The 17,281-nt window shown below is 44.9% G+C and overlaps 1 protein-coding gene across 2 annotated transcripts in view; it reads left to right on the top strand.

Annotated features, from left to right (window-relative positions):
• Positions 1 to 10,493: 10,493 nt before the first annotated feature.
• Positions 10,494 to 17,281, top strand: part of nlgn2b (neuroligin 2b) — a 51,886-nt gene continuing 45,098 nt past the window's right edge. The window contains exon 1 of one of the 2 annotated variants that reach the window (XM_086160256.1): positions 10,494 to 10,649. Coding sequence is in view for 1 of the 2 variants with exons in the window: in XM_086160255.1 (XP_086016381.1) it covers positions 10,847 to 10,872 (26 nt within the window). In the remaining variant the exon portion in view is untranslated. Of the gene's footprint in view, positions 10,650 to 10,794; positions 10,873 to 17,281 lie in introns of those variants that run through there. The other variant, XM_086160255.1, reaches the window with a different exon arrangement.

Raw genomic sequence — 17,281 nt, 5'->3', positions numbered from 1 at the left:
TTTTAATATTTTAATGAAATGTGCTGTGCACATGGCCCATTTTTTTAGCCCCTTCATTTTCTGTTTTTCTTGATATTTCCTTTTTTTTATTGTATTTTTCACACATTGCGAAAAGCTATGAAAATTGAATTTCTGGTTTTTAATTTCAAACTTCACATCGCTGTTTTTTTTTTCTCACATTTTGCTCCTGAGTTAGTGTACTTGTAGGATATATGTACAGTTGCGACGTTCATAGCACAGAATCCAAGAGCTCCTCACACCTGCAAATGTACTTGTCGTTTTGCTTTTCGGGTCATTTTAACTGCCTTTACTGCAATTTTTCAATAGATTTAATTTTATTTATTTTTTCTTATTTTACTTTAAGCTCTGTTAATTTGTTTTTTTTCATTGTCAGTTTTTTTGTTTATTTCACTTCATTTTAATTGCATTGTTATTTTTCTCAAATTTATTTTACCTCCTTGTGTTTTCTTCCATTTTTATTTTTCCACTTTTTTCTTTTCTTAGCTCCTGTCCTCTGATGTTCATACAGTTTCTAATATTTTTATTTTTTGTTTATTTGCTGGTTATTCTACTTTACATTTCATGTTTAGTGTGATTTTCACCATATTTCCATATTACCAATTCCAAGTCCATCTCCCGTGGATATTTAATATTGAGGCTCGATATAAGGTATCCTGCAATTTTTGAATTGAATGGAAAACTGTTTTTTTTTCCTTCCCCCTCAGATTTGATCTGCTTTTATCCAAATGTTCTGTTTCTTACGAATTCGAGATGTTCTGATTAATTTTTATTTTATTTATGCGGGGGGGGGGGGTAATCACTCCCAATGTGATGGTCACCTATCTTGGTCTCTAATTCCTCATCTGTCCTTCGTTATTCATTTATTTCTTTCTGATTTCTATCGGGTGGAAAAAGAAAACTGCCGACTGACTTGATGACTCACATTTCTGCTTTTTTTTTTTCCCCTATTTTTTTTTTTTTTTCTTGCCGTGGCGGTGTCCTTGTTGGACCTCTGTTAATAGTCCGTGGGAGTGATCAGCGCAGAGTAATTCACACAGAGATGTGTGTGTGTGTGTGTGCGCGAGTCTCCCAGAGACAGAGACCGAGAGAATGAACGACGGAGAACGAACAGCTCGTTGGCAAATCTACAGCGTTTCACTGCAGAGGGTTTAAAGCCCTTAACATGATTTCCCTCATCCTATTAAAGACACGGCCGTGGATGGAGGGAGTGTAAAGTGTTGCGTTTGGAGGGGGGATGGAGGAAAGGTGGAGGGCGGGGGCCACGGATGGGGGTGGGGTTGAAAAGGGAGAAGCAAGAGGGAGGCTGGATTAAATGGCTGTGAAATACAAAGTGCAAATCTTTATTCCTGCACTGTTTCAATCTGCAATCAGAGCGGGGAGTGATCTTCTCCACCCTAGACCACACCAACTGGTCTCCATGGTCTCCACCTTAGATTACACCCACGGGTCTCCATGGTCTCCACACCATCTGGTCTTCATTGCCTCAAGACCACAACATCTGGTTTCATGGTCTCCACCCTAGACTGCACACATCTGGTCTCCATTGCCTCCACCTGAGACGACACCATTCTGTCTTCATGGGCTCCATCTTACATGGCGTCATCTGGTTTTCATCGCCTTTAAACCATAATGTCCGGTCTTCATAGCCTACACCTTCGACCATACCATCTGTTCCCCATGGCCTCCAACTTGGATGGCAACATCTGGTCTTCATTGCCTCCGCCTTCGACGGCAACATCTAGTCCCCATGGTCCTTTCACGGCACCGTCTCGTCTTCATTGCCTCCACTTTGGATCGTACCATCTGAGACGGCACCATTTCTACCACCTCGGACTGTACCATCTGATCTCAATTGCCTTTAGACCGCACCATCCGGCCTCCATAGCCTCCTTTTTAAACCGCATATCTGGTCTCCGTTGCCTTTAGATGGCACCATCCACTCTTCATTCTTCCGCCGAAGACGGCACCATCTGATCTTCTATGCCTCCATCCTACATGGCATGCAGTGGTTCTCTGTCTGCGATCTGGTTCCTTTCTGGAAAGCGGGGTTTGTGACCAGGCAGCTGCAGATAGGGGGCAGCGGCGAGTTCACCGGAGAGTGACGAACCGTCAGAAAAAAGTGTGAACCTCCTCCGTCTGTGGTCTCAAGTGACGGAGGAGCCCGTTCTTCGCAGCACGTCCAAAGACTGTGAATAACGCAGACTTACATTTTCGTAAAGCAAACTTGTCGCTTTCCACGATAAACTTCCTCTTCCAAAGAGTTCGGAATAACTGGGAGGAAAAAAAAAACAAAAAACAAAGCGTCAGAAACTAAACGAGATGAAACCCGGCTGGATCCCAGTTTCCCCGAGAACCCCCTTTGCACCACTGCGATATCTGGAGAAATTAAAAGTTGGACAAACCGAGTTACGGCAGAGTTTCGATTCGGATGAAAGGCGGCGACGGGGGCCCCGAATGCACCGTGGACTCACCGTTAATTTCATCATCTGCTAATTGAAGGCAGTTACAAAGTGGAAAGAGCCCTTTTTTTTTCTTCTTTTTTTTTCACCAAGCTCTGTAGCATATCAGACGCAAGGATTTATAACCTTCCTGTCCTCCAAGTGGTATTTTTTATTACTTTGCTACAGGTTCGCTGGTTGGTTTTCACCAGCCGAAGAGTGAAGTATCTACACAGGGCGTCTCCTGGATTTGCATGAACGCCTCGGTGATAGGACATTTCATATTTTGTAAAGAGATATCGAACATCTCCTTCCGCATATGCCGTTTGTTTCTGCTCCGAGACTAAACAAGCGCGTATACAGCTTAAGGTTAAGAACTGCGGGCGTCTTCCGGCCCTTCCTATATTTGAAGGTCTGATTTGTGTTGGCTCCGGCGTCGACGAACTCTTGTATTTACCGCAGCAGGCAGCAGGAAGCGCAGCAGCTGGCGGCGGCCAGCAGAGAGCGCTGTTCCCCCGCTGCTGAGCTCTTCCTGCTGTAATGCGTCATTGGTTCATCTTTGAACTGGACTGGAGTTCACTTTGGACTCTCCACGGCCGCCACTCCTTCGCCTCCCGACTGAACTTGCGTGTGCTTTCACTGCAGAGCAGTACTTTTTCTTTTTTCTTCTTTTTCTACAAAGTACAGTACCAGCATTGCGTCCATAGATCTCAAACGTACATGGGTAGGGTTTTACCCAGCAGGGAACCAGGAAGAAGTATTCGCTGTTCACCGCTTCCTTTGAGCACAGCGTGAATATTCAGTTGTAAGATACATTCATGTATACTTCCTAAAAGTACACGTTTGACCGTTCCCCCCACTTGGAGAAAAGCCTCTAAATCCCGTATTTACAATATTAGTTATTCATTCCCCCTCCGAGCGAGGCGTCAGTAACCTCAGCTCCGGCCTTGCGCTTTGGCCCCGCTGCTTTTGAAAGGAAAGCGTCGCTGTTAAAACAGAGATTTATAAAAATCATACGTTTTGCCGGCAGATTTAAAGCGTCCTTGCACGTTGGCCTCTTCACCGCGCGGCAGACTGACTTTAAGGTTTTATTACATCTGTATATATTCCCGGCTGCGCTCGGTGTTGCACGACGGTCCATCTGCCCCCGTCGTGCTTGAAGTCAATAATTCATGGCGGCGGCGTGATCCCGCCGCGCCGCTGTCTTCGCGGCACATCGACCGTTGCGCTTTTTAATTATTTACGATCTGTCGGTTTGTCCCGTTTTTTGGGGGAATTTGCCGTAAATTAGCCGGCGAGGCTCTCAAAGCAGCCGTCGCTTTTTAGCCCGGACGCCCTCCTTCAAGACGTTGATTTGTGTCCGAGGCGAAACAACGCCGTCCCGTCTTCACCTGACAACGTTGGTTTATCACTGCATTGTATTTAAAAGACACAATTCCAGTCACAAGTCGTTGTTATTTTAAGATTATCACGTGTAGGTGCTCCATAGAATCGTCCTGTCGAGCTGGAATTCGAATGCCGTCCTTAAATTCGAATTGTCCGCCTCGTCCAACAGGAACGGAACCACTTCTTGTTGACCTGGGACGATGCTTGGAGGCCCGGAGACCTTCATCGGACCTTCTTGGGACCCCCTAGGACTCGGCGGGGAGGGGTTTGAACCAGAGACGGCTTGTGATGACAACCCTGAGGTGATGCTCTACTACTACTACTACCGTACATCTATCATGACTTTCTTAAAGATTTTTAAATCCAGAGAGGGGAGGATCCCATCAAATCAACATCTTCAAGTCATACCGTGTACGGGGGAGTCCTCGGTTTACGTTGTCCTCGACCTGCGGTGTTCGGTGGTCACCCCTGTTTACCGTAAAGTGTTGTTGCTACATTCTGACGTAGGCCTTTTGCAACCTTCGAACAAAATTGGCGCTGGAACTAGTTGGCTTGGTTTACATTCCCCTCTCCAGACTCGGTGGCCCAAGTGTCTCCAGCACCTCCTCAAAGTCAAAGCCAGCTTATCATCAGTTGCTCCGCATGTTCCAGACATATAGTGGAATCGAGAATTTCACCCCACCGTGACATGAAATTAACAAAATAATAATCGTAAAAAACATTAAATTGTGTAGTGTAAAGTGCACAGAGATACAATGAACTGGTACAGAGGTGACAGGATGATGGTGATTTAATGGCATGAATAGATGTTATTTGAATGTCGAGAGTAGCAGGAGAGGTTTCTGTCAGTAAGCGATAGCATACGGTGCTAGCGTGATGCTAGCAGGTGAGAAAATGAGGTGGACTTAAAGGCATCCAGAAACCAAACTGAATTAATAAATATAAATTTATAATTTTACGTTTTATGTTATTTAGGGAGAATAGTGGCAAAGTTTTTAGCGCATTTCAGTGCAAAACCAGACAGTAAGGAATAGCATATAATTGCAGTGTGATGCTAGCAATTAAAAAAGTGGATTAAAAGGCACAAAAAAAACAAACCAATTTAGATATGTATATATAAGTATGTATATTTGTTATTTAGGGAGAATAGGGGCAGACTTTTGAGTACAGTTCAGTGCAAACCTGTCAGTATGTAAATGCATACATATCATTGTGATGCTCACAGGTTAGATAATGAAGTGGATTTAAAGGCAAAAATTGCACAAATTTTAAGAGATGTGGATTAAACTATTTCCGAGCGTTAAACCGTTTCAAAGGTTGGATGATTGACAGGTGACCCGTCCCGGTTAAACGCCGCCTCGGCAGAGACCCTTCACAGTGCGAACGCCGTGATTCCCGACATCTTCAGAGGTCTGCGTTCGACGTCTTGTTTCACAAGGAAACCCTGCTGTTTGAAGAAATCGAGTTGGACGCGATGCGGGAAGGTCAGTAGCCGAGGGAAGATCGGAACACCCCTGCAGGCAATATCGGTTGTAAAGAAATTAAAAAAAAAACAAGGATAGCATGAACAGACAGAATCAATAAATGAACAGTAATACGTATAATAATAATAATAGACAGAAATTACTAAGTAGGACAGTTACGTGATACAGAATTACAGTTGAAACAGATGTTAAATAGAACGTTCGTGTAGAAATCCAGCTTAAATGCGAAACGAATATAGCAAACTTCAGATTTTCTTCCCTGTCGTTTCATTAATTAAACCCAATACGTGAACTAATATAGTATTATGCATGCAAAGTTCTCTGCCGCAGTTTGTCCTCCCCCCCAGCAGGGGGCGCTGTGAGACATGCACAGACCGTCGACATCTCTGAAATGTTTCCCCGGGGCGGCAAACCTTTAATTTTTTTTTTTATTTCATGTTTAATTAAAAAAACGAACACAAACTAACATAATATTACACTGTAATTTCAATGTAATAAGATATTTTTTTTCTTTTTCCTCACAGCAAAGCATTTTAGCAAAACACCATCTTACAAACCCCAATTCCTATGAAGTTGGGACCTTTTGTAAAACGTAAACAAAAACTGAATATACCGATTTGAAAATCATTTTCAGCCAATATTCAGTTGAATACACTCAAAGGACAAGATATTTCATGTTCAAACTGAAAAAATATTTTTTTTTTTTTGACAAATATTCACGTGTTTTGAATTTGATCCCTGCAAAACATTCCTAAAAAACCTGGGACGGAGGCATTTTACGAAAGTGCGACATCACCTTTCGTTTGAACATTTTAACAACACCCAGGTCACTGAGGACACTAATGGTTTAAGCTTTGGAGGTGGAATTCTCTCCCGTTCTTTCTTTACGTACAGTTTCAGCTCCTCAAGGGTATTTTGTGCTTCCTAACGCGCCACAAATTTTCAAATAGAGTCTTGCGGGCCAGTCCAGTTCTTACCAAGCGTCCAGGACGTGTCTCTGCATTGTCTTGCTGAAATTCGACCCTGGAAAAGGTGGCAGATGTTCTCCCAAAGCCTGGATGTATCATTCAGCATGGATAGAGCCTTCACAGATGTGCGAGTTGCGCTAACAACTTTTTTAACTTTGCGCTGATGGCAATCCTGACGGTCTTTTTCCTCTTGGGCCAGGAGGATGGGACGTCCGGAACAGGTGGTCCTCACTTAACAACGGGGTTATGTTCCAAGGGTCTGTCTTTAAGTGAGTTTGTTGTTAAGCAAAACACCTTTTCTATCGTACTACCATACAATATGTGCATACATATCGGCCATTTGTCCTGTGCTATTTTACCTTTTTCTCCTTTAATGCTTATATTTGCATTAATATAGGCCTATTTTAAGCGCGGGACAGCGCACTAAACATACTCTCACTTGACGCTGCTAGTGGATTCCGTGCGTATTTTAATATTATTGCAAAGCGATCGGTCCTTTAAGATACCAATCACTTAGCGTACGAATATTATAGATAAAATCAAAATTTGAAATTGGCTTGGTGCGCGCCAAGCGAGGGCACACGACTCCAATGCGCTTTATGACGGCACCACATCTTTTGAACTGGCACTGCTCGCCGCTCTAACTTTGAAGAACATCTCGCAGCTTCCCTCAGACCTTCTCATAATTTTTGTGCTCTTGTGTATTATTTTTTACTAAACATCATTTTTTTCAGGGTTCTTTTATATTAATATCCTTATTTTGTGAGTTGTTGGGGTGGGGTTGGAACAAATGAATTTGTTATTATTTTAAATGGGGAAAATTCACTGAAGATAAAAAAAAAGAAAAAATCAACATATAAATCCACTTCTGGAAACAAATTAAAATTGTATATTTAAGGACCATTCATGTGGCATCATTTTATAAGCAAGTGGTGAACCCAGAAAGAAGATGCTTTCTATGGAAATTGAGCGCAAAATAATAGCAAAGCACGAATGTACATGTGACTGATGTCGCACGTTAATATAATCGCAAAGCATCCATGATACGTACCATCCTCAAGTTAAATGGGGAAAATTCATTTAAGCTCCGAAACAAATCAACATACGAATCAACTGCCGGAACAAATTAATGTGGTATCTTAAAGGATCGCTGTTTTTTCGAGAACAATTTGAAATGTAGGCCCATCGGTCCATATCAGATGAGCGCGGAGAAGCCGCTGGTGTTTCTTGGTGTTGTCAACCTACGGCGTTGGCTCTAACAGTTTTAACTTGCCTTTTTGCAGAAGCAGCGGCCAGCTGTATTAACCGACGATGGTTTATCCTTTGCACAAAGATGCCGGTTTGTAATGCACAACCGTCTGTGAGACGGAAGGTCACGGGCATTCAGCACTGGTTTTGGAGATTTCTCCAGAGGCTCTGTTTGGACGATATCGTGGACCGTACATGATGAAATCCCTGAATGCCTTGCAATCACACATTGAGAAATTTTGCTCTTCAACTGTTGGACTATTTGCTTGCGCCATCGTTCACAAATTGCAGAACCTCACCCCGTCCTTGCTTGTGAACTTCGGAGCCTTTCGGGATGCTCCCTTTACACCCCATTGCGACACTTTCCAATTCAAACAGGTGTTTTTCTTGAGCGTTTCCCAACTTCCCCAGTCTTTGGTTGCCCCGTCCCAGCTTTTTTGGAATTCGAAATGAGTGAATACGAAAAAAACCCACCAACTTTTATCAGTTTGACCATGACATCTCTTGTCCTTCGGATGTATTCAAGTGATTATTGGCTGAAAATTATTTTTAGAATGTTGTATTTTGTATTTATTTATGTTTTATGCAACGTCCCAAGTTCATTGGAATTGTGGTTGGCACATTAGTTTCAACGGTATTTATTTTATAAATACCTAAATATAAGCCGCACCAGCTAAAAATAACTAATAATAAATAATTCCTCTCCCTTCAGCCGCAAGGAATCTCAAAATCTTTGTACTTAAGACCTTAATACACTTTATAGCCTTGACTTGTTACTTTGACACTTCATAGTTTTATTTGTATTTCTTATTCTCCCCTTTATTATTGTTATGTTTTACTTGAAACTCTGGCACAACAATATTCTTATTCTTATTCTTATTCTTATCTATGTGTACATATATTGATATGTCTTGTCTATAAGTTGCAGCTGTCGACGTTGTAATATGAGACATTTACACAGGAACATTTTTTAAAACTTTTAATTTAATACACACTGGTAACATCCACAAAAATGTAGTGGAAATGCTGTTTTTTCCCCAACAGTGCCTGTAACAGGAAAAATGAAAAAGATTAATAATAAATGAGTCAAGGAAAAATCCATCCATCCATCCATCCATCTATTTTCTAAATGTTTTGGCGGTGTGAAGCTCGTTAGCCCCAAAAAAAACAACCACATATTAGCTGCATCATTATTTAAGCCACAGTGGTTGAAGCATGTGAAAAAAGTATCAGCTTATTGTCCAGAAATTATGATAACCTGAAGTGCAAAAGACCAGCAGGTGCAGATTGAACAAGTTAACAATATTATGTGTAATAATACTGAGTAGAAAAGTTACGTGATGGGAAAATTACAGTTAAAACGGATGATCCACAGTCATGAGGAAAGAATAAGTACAAGGTAGCCAATATCAGATTTTCCTTCCCCGTCGTTTCTTTGGTCGCTTTCTCTTTATGTTTTTCCCCACTTTCTCCCTCTCTGTGGGTCGTGCAGTTCTGCCGGAGTGGTCCTCCCTCCACAAGGGGGCGCTGTGAAATATGTAAAATATCAGTCTCTGTGAAATATCAGTTTCCCTGAAGGGAATAACTTTTTTTTTCGTTTCATTTTTAATTAAACCCCAAACACACACTAACATAGTATTATAGTGTAATTACAATTTAATGAGCGAACCCTTTTCTTTTTTTTTACACTGCACTCATATATTACATTTTAGCACCATCTTAAATTTGAAAGAAAAAAATGCAAATTTGCAGAGCTAAAAATGAAAGCTAGCAAAAGATGAGCAAAAAAAAACAAAAAAAACTGCAGCGCACACAATACCCTAAAAATGTGCATTAAAAATGTAAGCTATAAAAACAAACAAACATATAAACCGGCGCCGTGCAAAAACAAACACCCCCAAAGTCACAGATTGTCAACATGCAAACAAACAAAAAAAAAAAAAAACATAAATAAATAAACCCAGATTAGCGAAAAGAGATCCGATAAGCTAATAATCTGGTCGCTAACATGTCATAGCACGGCGCGGAAGCATCTCTGCAGGATAATCTCACCTGATTTGTTTCTTTTTATTCTCATTATTAATCCAGATTATCTGTCCGGGTCCATTCCACTCCTTCTTCATCAATCGCTTCCTCTCCTCCACCAACTCAGGTGTGTTCATCCAAACTCTTAGTGGTGGGAGGAAAGGGGGATGAGTGGAAAGAGAAAGGGAGCAGGAGAGCAAGTTGGAGGAGGAAAAGTTGGACAAGGGATGGAGAAAAAGAGGGAGAGAAGAGAGAGTGGAGGGATGGAGAAGGAAAGAGGGATGGAGAGAAGACCAGTGGAAAGAGAGGGAGGGAGGGAAGAACGGAGGGGTGAGGAAGAGAGAGGGAAAGAGGGGAGGAGAGCAAGTTAGACAAGGGAGAGAGAGAGAGAGAGAGAGAGGGAGGAGGACAGACGGAGTTGCGCTCCACGCAGGCGCGTAACAAACCAGATTGGACACCTGATTTTCCTTCCTCTCCCTAAAAGACATATATTCACACACGTTTCCTCTCCTCCCCTCCTCCTCCTCCTCCTCTCCTCCTCTTCATCCCCCTCTTTTCTTTACCCCCCACCCCCACCCCTCACCCACCCACCCCCTCCCGTGTCACGGCGCCGTGGATTATTCCCGTCATGGACGGCCGCGGGACGCAGGATGAACCGCCGCGTCGACTTTTGACGCCGTAGCCTTCCTCCTCCTCCTCCTCCTCCTCCTCTTCGTCATCCCCCCGTTCTCCGCCGCCAAAGTCTGCGTCTCCTCCTCTCCGGTTGAAAACCGGAACCCGAACCGGGAGAAGAACCCCGATAAGAAGAGGAAGAGGAGGAGGAAGAGGACTTTCTGTTTGCGGACGAGGAGGAAGAAGGTGCGCTGAGACGACCTCCTCCTCCTCCTCCTCCTCCTCCTCCCCCCCATCCCTCCATCCCTCCCTCCTCCTCCTCCTCCTCCTCCTCCTCCCTCCCTCCCGGACGGAACCGTGACCGCACCGGCACCGCGCGATGAGGACGGCGGCGAGGAGCGGCGGCCCCGCGGCGAACCGCGTCCACGCACAGGGAGGCTGCAGCCGCGGCGGCCGCGACCTGCAAGGTAGGACGTCTCCTCCTCCTCCACCATCATCTCCTTTTTCTTTTTTTTTTTTTTTAACCATGCATGTGTGTGTGTGTGTGTGTGTGTTTGCGTGCACGCTTTGGTGACTTTGCACATTGCGCACCGTCTTGACGCACCGTCTCAATCCCGCCGCTCCGGGTTGCTACCGGACGTTTTCCGCCGCCGCTCTCCGGCCAATGGGAGCCTCCGGAGCGGCCGCACGGTGAGCCGTCACGTCCCCCCCCCCCGTTCCCCCCACACCGCCCGCCTCCCCCTCCTCCTCCTCCTCCGGTAAAAACCGGGCGCTCCATCATCGCCCTCTGAGGCTCCCGTCGCGTCGACGTGCGCGTTCGCCGCCGTGCTGCAATGGAACCGCCGCGTGCACGTCCTCAGAAGATGCAGATTGTGAATTGGGCGGGAGCGCGCAGTTCACAATCTGCAGGCGCGCTTCCGTGAGGGGGTTCGGAGGGGGGGGGGGGATCTATTAAGATTCAGCGGCGGTCTTCGGCGCCTGAAGGCCGGACAAGAGGCGCTCTGTTCGGACAGGTCACGGGAGGAGGACCGGTGTGCATCTCTGGAGACTCCGTGGATTTGTTTTGTTATTTTGATACCACACACACACACACACACACACACACACACAATCACACTCTCTCTCTCTCTCTCTCTCTCTCTCTCTCTCTCTCTCTCTCTCTCTCTCTCTCTCTCTCTCTTTCTCACACACACACACCACACTCCATCTGCCCCCCCCCAATCCCAGCAATGTACTGGTGACATTTTAAAAAAACAAGAAGAAAATGTGCTTTTGCTGATTTTTTTTTTTCTGCAAAATGTGGTGTGTGTGTGTGTTTTACTAGAATTTTTCTGCAGTCAGGGTTTTTAGTTTTCATGTATTTTCCTTTGAAGTTTGGAGGCCAAGTGTTGATTATTTATATGTATTAAATTTGAGTATAAGTCAAAAAAGTTAAATTTTTTTTATTTATTTTATCAGGAGACTTTTTTTTTTTTGGCAAATTTCCTCCGGATTAATTGATGAAATTTCTTGCAGATTTTCTTCTAATTTCATTGCTGAATTTAAAAAAATATCTAGTTTTTTTTGCAATATATTGTTTTTGCAACGTAAAGTTAATGGCCATCTATAATTTCTCCCGATGTAGGAAGAAAAAAAGTAAAATATATCACCAAATTCAGAAGGTCTGAAAAATGACGTTCTTCAACTTCTGTAAATATCAGTGTCCAAAGAGGAAAATCTTTGATACTTTCACATAAAGCTCATTTTATTTATACATATATATATATACATATCAATGAAAATATAGAATTTATACGTATAAAATATAGAAATAAATGATCTTATTTTTTATACATGTATATGTATGAAAATATAAAATGTAAACATGGACAATATTAACATTCATAGAAATTAATGAGCTCATTTTATATAGATAAAAATCCAAAAATGTATAAATATGAAATATAAATAAAATTCTTGAAATAGATGAACTCATTTTATCTATATAAATGAGCTTAACATGGAGGTTCATGGTTATATCTTGCCGATCTCAGATGTGACGAAGGAATGAAAAGGAGCTGAATAATACACCTCGTCTGTTTTGTGTAAGTGTTTTGCCATTTTTTTTTTTAAGTCCTTCGACCCTTTCTCGCCATCCCCTTCCTCGTCGGCAAAGACACAGAGAGTAGATCTGGTTGTTGGACCAAATGGCCTCTTTAATCTGACGCCTGCGTTTGCCTGGCGCTTGAATTAAAGGGGGGACAAAAAAAAATTCAATTTGAAAACCAACGAGCCTTGCTACGAGGCAAAATGGGCCGCTATTAAAAAGTCAGCGTGTGTTTGCCCGGAAGGCCGTGAAACCGCCGGCGCCCGGCTCCGCCCGCTGCCTTTTATTTCGGGTTTTTATCCCAATATCGGTTGTTTTTATGGCTTCCAGTTTATTGTTTGGTTCTTCTCAATCCTGACCTTCTGAGGAGTGAAGTTTTATCCCCGGGGTTTGTTGTTTGAGTTTTGACAGAAATCTTGATAAATATTTTCTTTATCGTCGTCGTGAACGATAGAATCTCTCGGCCAACGACAAGCGGCCATTTGGGAAAGGGTCGGCCAATCGAGGATGTAAAGCCCTCCCGTCGGCTTAGAACGAGAAGCTTCTGGTTTTATAAGACAAGATGGCCGACACTGCAAGGGGGGTTTCGCTACCTGATGGTTTTTTTTATCGACTCGTGCCTTCTTGGTTTGATTGGCTGTTCCTTCGTCTTTTTCTTGTCTCCGATTGGCTGTTCCATCGCGCGCTTCTTCTTCATCTCGGCCGCTCGTTCTCACGGGGTTGGTCCCCATCCGGAGGTCCCGAGCTGTACTCCGTAGTCCATCCACGTTCCTCTGGAACCGCCATTTGCTCCTCAACTCTGATTGGTCGGGCCTCCTACGTCCCTGAGCTTCCTCAGTCTGAGGAAGTGGAGATGGACCGGCAGGTCAACCATCAGGAGCGTAGAAGATAAAGCGATGAGAAGGTCATTGCTTTTTTCGGCATTTATTGGTGTTGTTATTGATTTATTGGTTATTATTTACGACCTCTGGACTTGTATTTTAGCGGTATGTATTGCCATTTCTTTTTTTTTGGGGGGGGGGGGGCGTTTTCTGGACGGACACTTCTGGTTGATTCTTGTTGCCATGGTCACCTAAATCCTGACCAAAAAGTCATTGAGCAGACACATCAATGCAGATGGCCCAGGTAGGCCTTGTTCATTCCCGTCGCCTTTTCTATTTTCTTTCTTTGCATGGTTTCTCTTTGTTGCCGTGGCTACCGGAAGAGTTCATTTTGGTAGATGCCCTCATTTCAATGCGTGGATCTCGTAGTAGACCATCTGCTTTCTGGTACCACGTGTTGATCCTCCAATTTTTTATTTATTTATTCATACATTTATTTTGCCGAGGTCGAGGCGCCGACAAAAATGGAAAGGGCTCTGCCCGTCACCTTCCTGGTGAAATGTTGCGTCCGCCGTCTTGCACCGACCTAATTTTGAAGGGGAACCCGTAACAGTCAGAGACGGGTGCTTATTGTCGCTGCGCTTGAACCCCCCGCCGATTTTGGCACCTCTTTGTCCGACGGGTGAAACGGAAACCCCGCGGAATCTCGAGTTCATGATGCGGGAAGCTGCGATCGAACAGGGGCATTGTTCAGACTAAGGCGTTTTCAGGAGTAGCTTGTCGATCATTCCCCTTGGAGTCTGGTTCAAATGCTGTGATGCGACATCTGATGAGTAACTTGGCATCGACACATATTGTCTTTGGTGGATTGGGGGGTTCGGCAGTGATGCCAGGTATCTTCTTTCTGGGGAGTATTTGGGAAAAAATTTTTGGGGGGCGTCCACCGCCTGGGAAATGAATTTACCAAAGCCAGGAAGGTACCGAGCTGGAGTGGAAAATAAGCTGTCAATCGGACTTCGGTGTGTTTAGAAGGTCGTGGCGCACTTTGAATACCGGAGGTCTTCTTCTCTGGAGGTCACTGGGCCTCCATCATGGCTAGAACAATTCCCCAGTCCACCCTTCCTTCCTCACTGACCTCATTCAGGTTTAAGACGAGCAGAACATGTTGTTGTGAGGGCGGCGCCTTAATCCCAGTTTGGTCTTAATCTGGCAAAGATTGGACAATGGCTGACCGCGTCAACGGGGTTATTGATTGGACGAACGGCGGCGGACGTGACGATCCTCGCATGCGTCGAGCTTTCAAGATGCGCGGCTCTCGGGATCCTCCATCCTCTGGAACTTTCCTGGGTCCTCGGCTCCTGTGACCCAATTAGCTCGGATCACGTTGGATTCCCAAATGTGAGCGGAGAGCGATGTTCCAGACTGCGACCATATGGGTTCCTCCTACCGCATCCAGGAAGGGAAATAAAAACCCTGCGAAAGCTCTCGACGCGATGATTTTGGTTCCCATGGCAATCTGGAAAGGGTTCGGGAGTGTGACAGGACGAGTTCGCCTGGGGGGCAAACCGGCGGAGGAGATCTGAGTCTGAGAGCGGCAGACACTCAGGTTCTGGACGTCAAACTCCCACTCGTGGTGGGAATATACAACTATTTGTGCTAAGAACCCCCCCTTTTTTCCCAATGGTGTCCCCCAATCGCTGTGTTTTATCACACCTGCATCGTAAAAAGGGGTTCTCGGGTTTTGAGATGAGTAACAATCTTCAGAAGCACTCGGATGAGTTGTGGTATCTTCTTGGTGGAACGCGCCGACTCAAGTCCATTTGAAATCTGCATGTGAATGGGCGAGTCCGCAACCTGGCATAAATAAAAGCTCTGTCCAGAGTTGCTGTGTGGCTCAAGCAAGCATGGCGTTAGCATGCTAAGTGTGAGCATGGCTACAGGTTAGCTCTCGGAAGGGCTTCTTTTTTTTTTCTTAAGAGCGAAACATGAAAATACAAACATCCAATTGATGTTTAACTCTAAGATGCTAGCTCGCTGCTTTTCTGTCAACAAACCAGTTTTGCAGATTTTTTTTTTTTTTGAAAATTGAATTTTGATTTCCCGCGCAACATAGTTTTCAGACGTTTTTGACGTGAATGTGAGTTTTGGTGCACCTTTTCCCCGCTGAGTCCAGGGCTCAGTTTTTGACACGTTGTCCGGAGGCGTCTCGATGCTAATTAGATTTTTTTTTTTTTTTTTTTAATCCAAAGCGCCAGGCCAGAGGGAGTCTGGCCGGTCTTTTCCGGAATTTGCGGAGCCCCTGACACTATGAATTAGGAGGACGTCCCACAGGGCAGACTTGTTTTCTGGACTGAATATGAAAGCGGCGTGGAGACATCTTTTGATGGAAACGTTGGCTTTTTGAAGAACTCCCTTTGAACTCACTCTCGAAAAAAAAAAAAAAAAAACAAGATGAAACTCTCCGGCGGCGCGGAAAAGAAAAACCATCGGACCGCCTGATGACGTTTGCAACAGGAATCGCGAGGCCGTCACGCTCGTGGGAGGAAAGACCACGGCAGGCAGGCACGCTAGCGAAATAAAAAAAAAAAAAAAAAAAAAAGAAAGATGAAAAGCGACCGCTCGGATTGCGAGTGGGAGGATCGGAGAATGGAGGTAACCTCAGGCGGAGCGGGAGGGACGGCGAAGCAAGGAGGGGCTAAAAAGGGGGCAGGCGACGAAATGAAATCTGGCAGAGACAACGAGGCGGGACCAAACGCTGGACCCGCCGCCAACAGGCCAATCTGGACGCGACTTCACTTTCTCTGACCTCTGCCTTCTGTGCCAACCTCGACCTTCGAGCCAACGGATGAGTAGATCGGCGCTTCTTCAGCTCTGGGATTGTTGCAGGAACTGACCAGGAGCAGCATCTGAGGGCCACCCTGCTTGATCTCTAAGGAGGCCAAGATCTTATGGTGGCAACTGGACTTGATTTCTTCCCTTGAAGACATTTCCACCGCTCGGTTCTACCAAGCCCGGATGTCAAACACTCCAGAGGACTTCCGAAAGTTCCTCTCCGTTACACTCCGGAGTTCTCTGCTACTCCCGTTTAACTTTTTGGGAATTCTAGTCGCCCGTTGTAAGCCTTCGGTTGGTCCGGGGATAAAACTCGCCTAAAACCTCAGGATAATTTGACAGGAGTGCCGGGAATGTCACGGAGGAGAAGTGCCTCTTTTCCCAGAGTCAGTGAAGTACCTGGGTCACATCGTAGATGCTTCCGAGCTCCATAATTCATCGGTAAGCTGCTCTTAATGCACCTGCGCTTGCTAATGTCAGCCAGCCACGTTCTTTCCCCTGAATGATTAATTAATATGGAAGGTTAATTGCTGACCCAGTCACCGTCATGAACCTGCCGAATGCGCTGCCGCATCAGGGTTCTCTCTGTGGTCTTGGGCGCAGAGGAGCTCCTGGTACCGTTGCAGATATTTGGACTTGGAGTTTCATCAGTGCCCAAACAGTGACAGGTTTAGTGGTTGCCCTTTGCGCTCCACAATGGAGTAAGGAGTTTTTTGGCGCCTCCCTCCATACCCCAGGCCATGGAGTTCCTCCAGAACTCTGACGGACCTACTGCCTGGAGTAGTACCCGAAGATGTTTTCTGTATGACACCTTATCTTAGCCCACTCCAGAGATTGTCACCAGTGGATGGTTTCCAACCCCAACAGATGTAGTGACAAAGAAGAGTTTGGCTGTTCAACATCTACTGATGGGATGCACAGTCCTCAGGTAGCACCCCAGAGAAGATCTTCAGATCCTGCCTATGAGCTCAGAAGATGCGGCCGCTTGTAGCTCATGGACTCGTGGAGAATTTGCAGACTCTTGTGAACGAGAACCTGGAACAAGATGATCCAGTATTCAACGGTGCTCTCGGGTCCACGTTCTCCACAGTGACCATGGTGTGCTACTCACGAGTTTGATACACTCCTGAAATCTGATGCCGCTAAGTTTTTTTTTTTTACATCAGGATGAATCTGGCAGCATGCTAGCATGCTAAGCTAACAAATGTTAGCATAGCATGAGCTACATTTTTTTTTTATTTTATTGTTTTTTTTTAATGAGACCTTTCTCCGCCTTGCGATCCTCTCCCCCTCGGAAGGCGTCACTGACCACGGTATTAAATATCTGAGCTGGCTTTGTGGAAATCAGGGCTTTTATTTA

The sequence above is a fragment of the Fistularia commersonii genome, chromosome 15, assembly GCF_037954325.1.
Source record: "Fistularia commersonii isolate RoL2024-O1a breed Wild chromosome 15, RoL_Fcom_v1.0, whole genome shotgun sequence".
In the NCBI taxonomy this organism is placed as follows: Eukaryota; Metazoa; Chordata; class Actinopteri; order Syngnathiformes; family Fistulariidae; genus Fistularia; species Fistularia commersonii.
The sequence above is the reverse complement of the archived record's forward strand: the minus strand, read 5'-3'. Positions and strand labels throughout refer to the sequence as shown.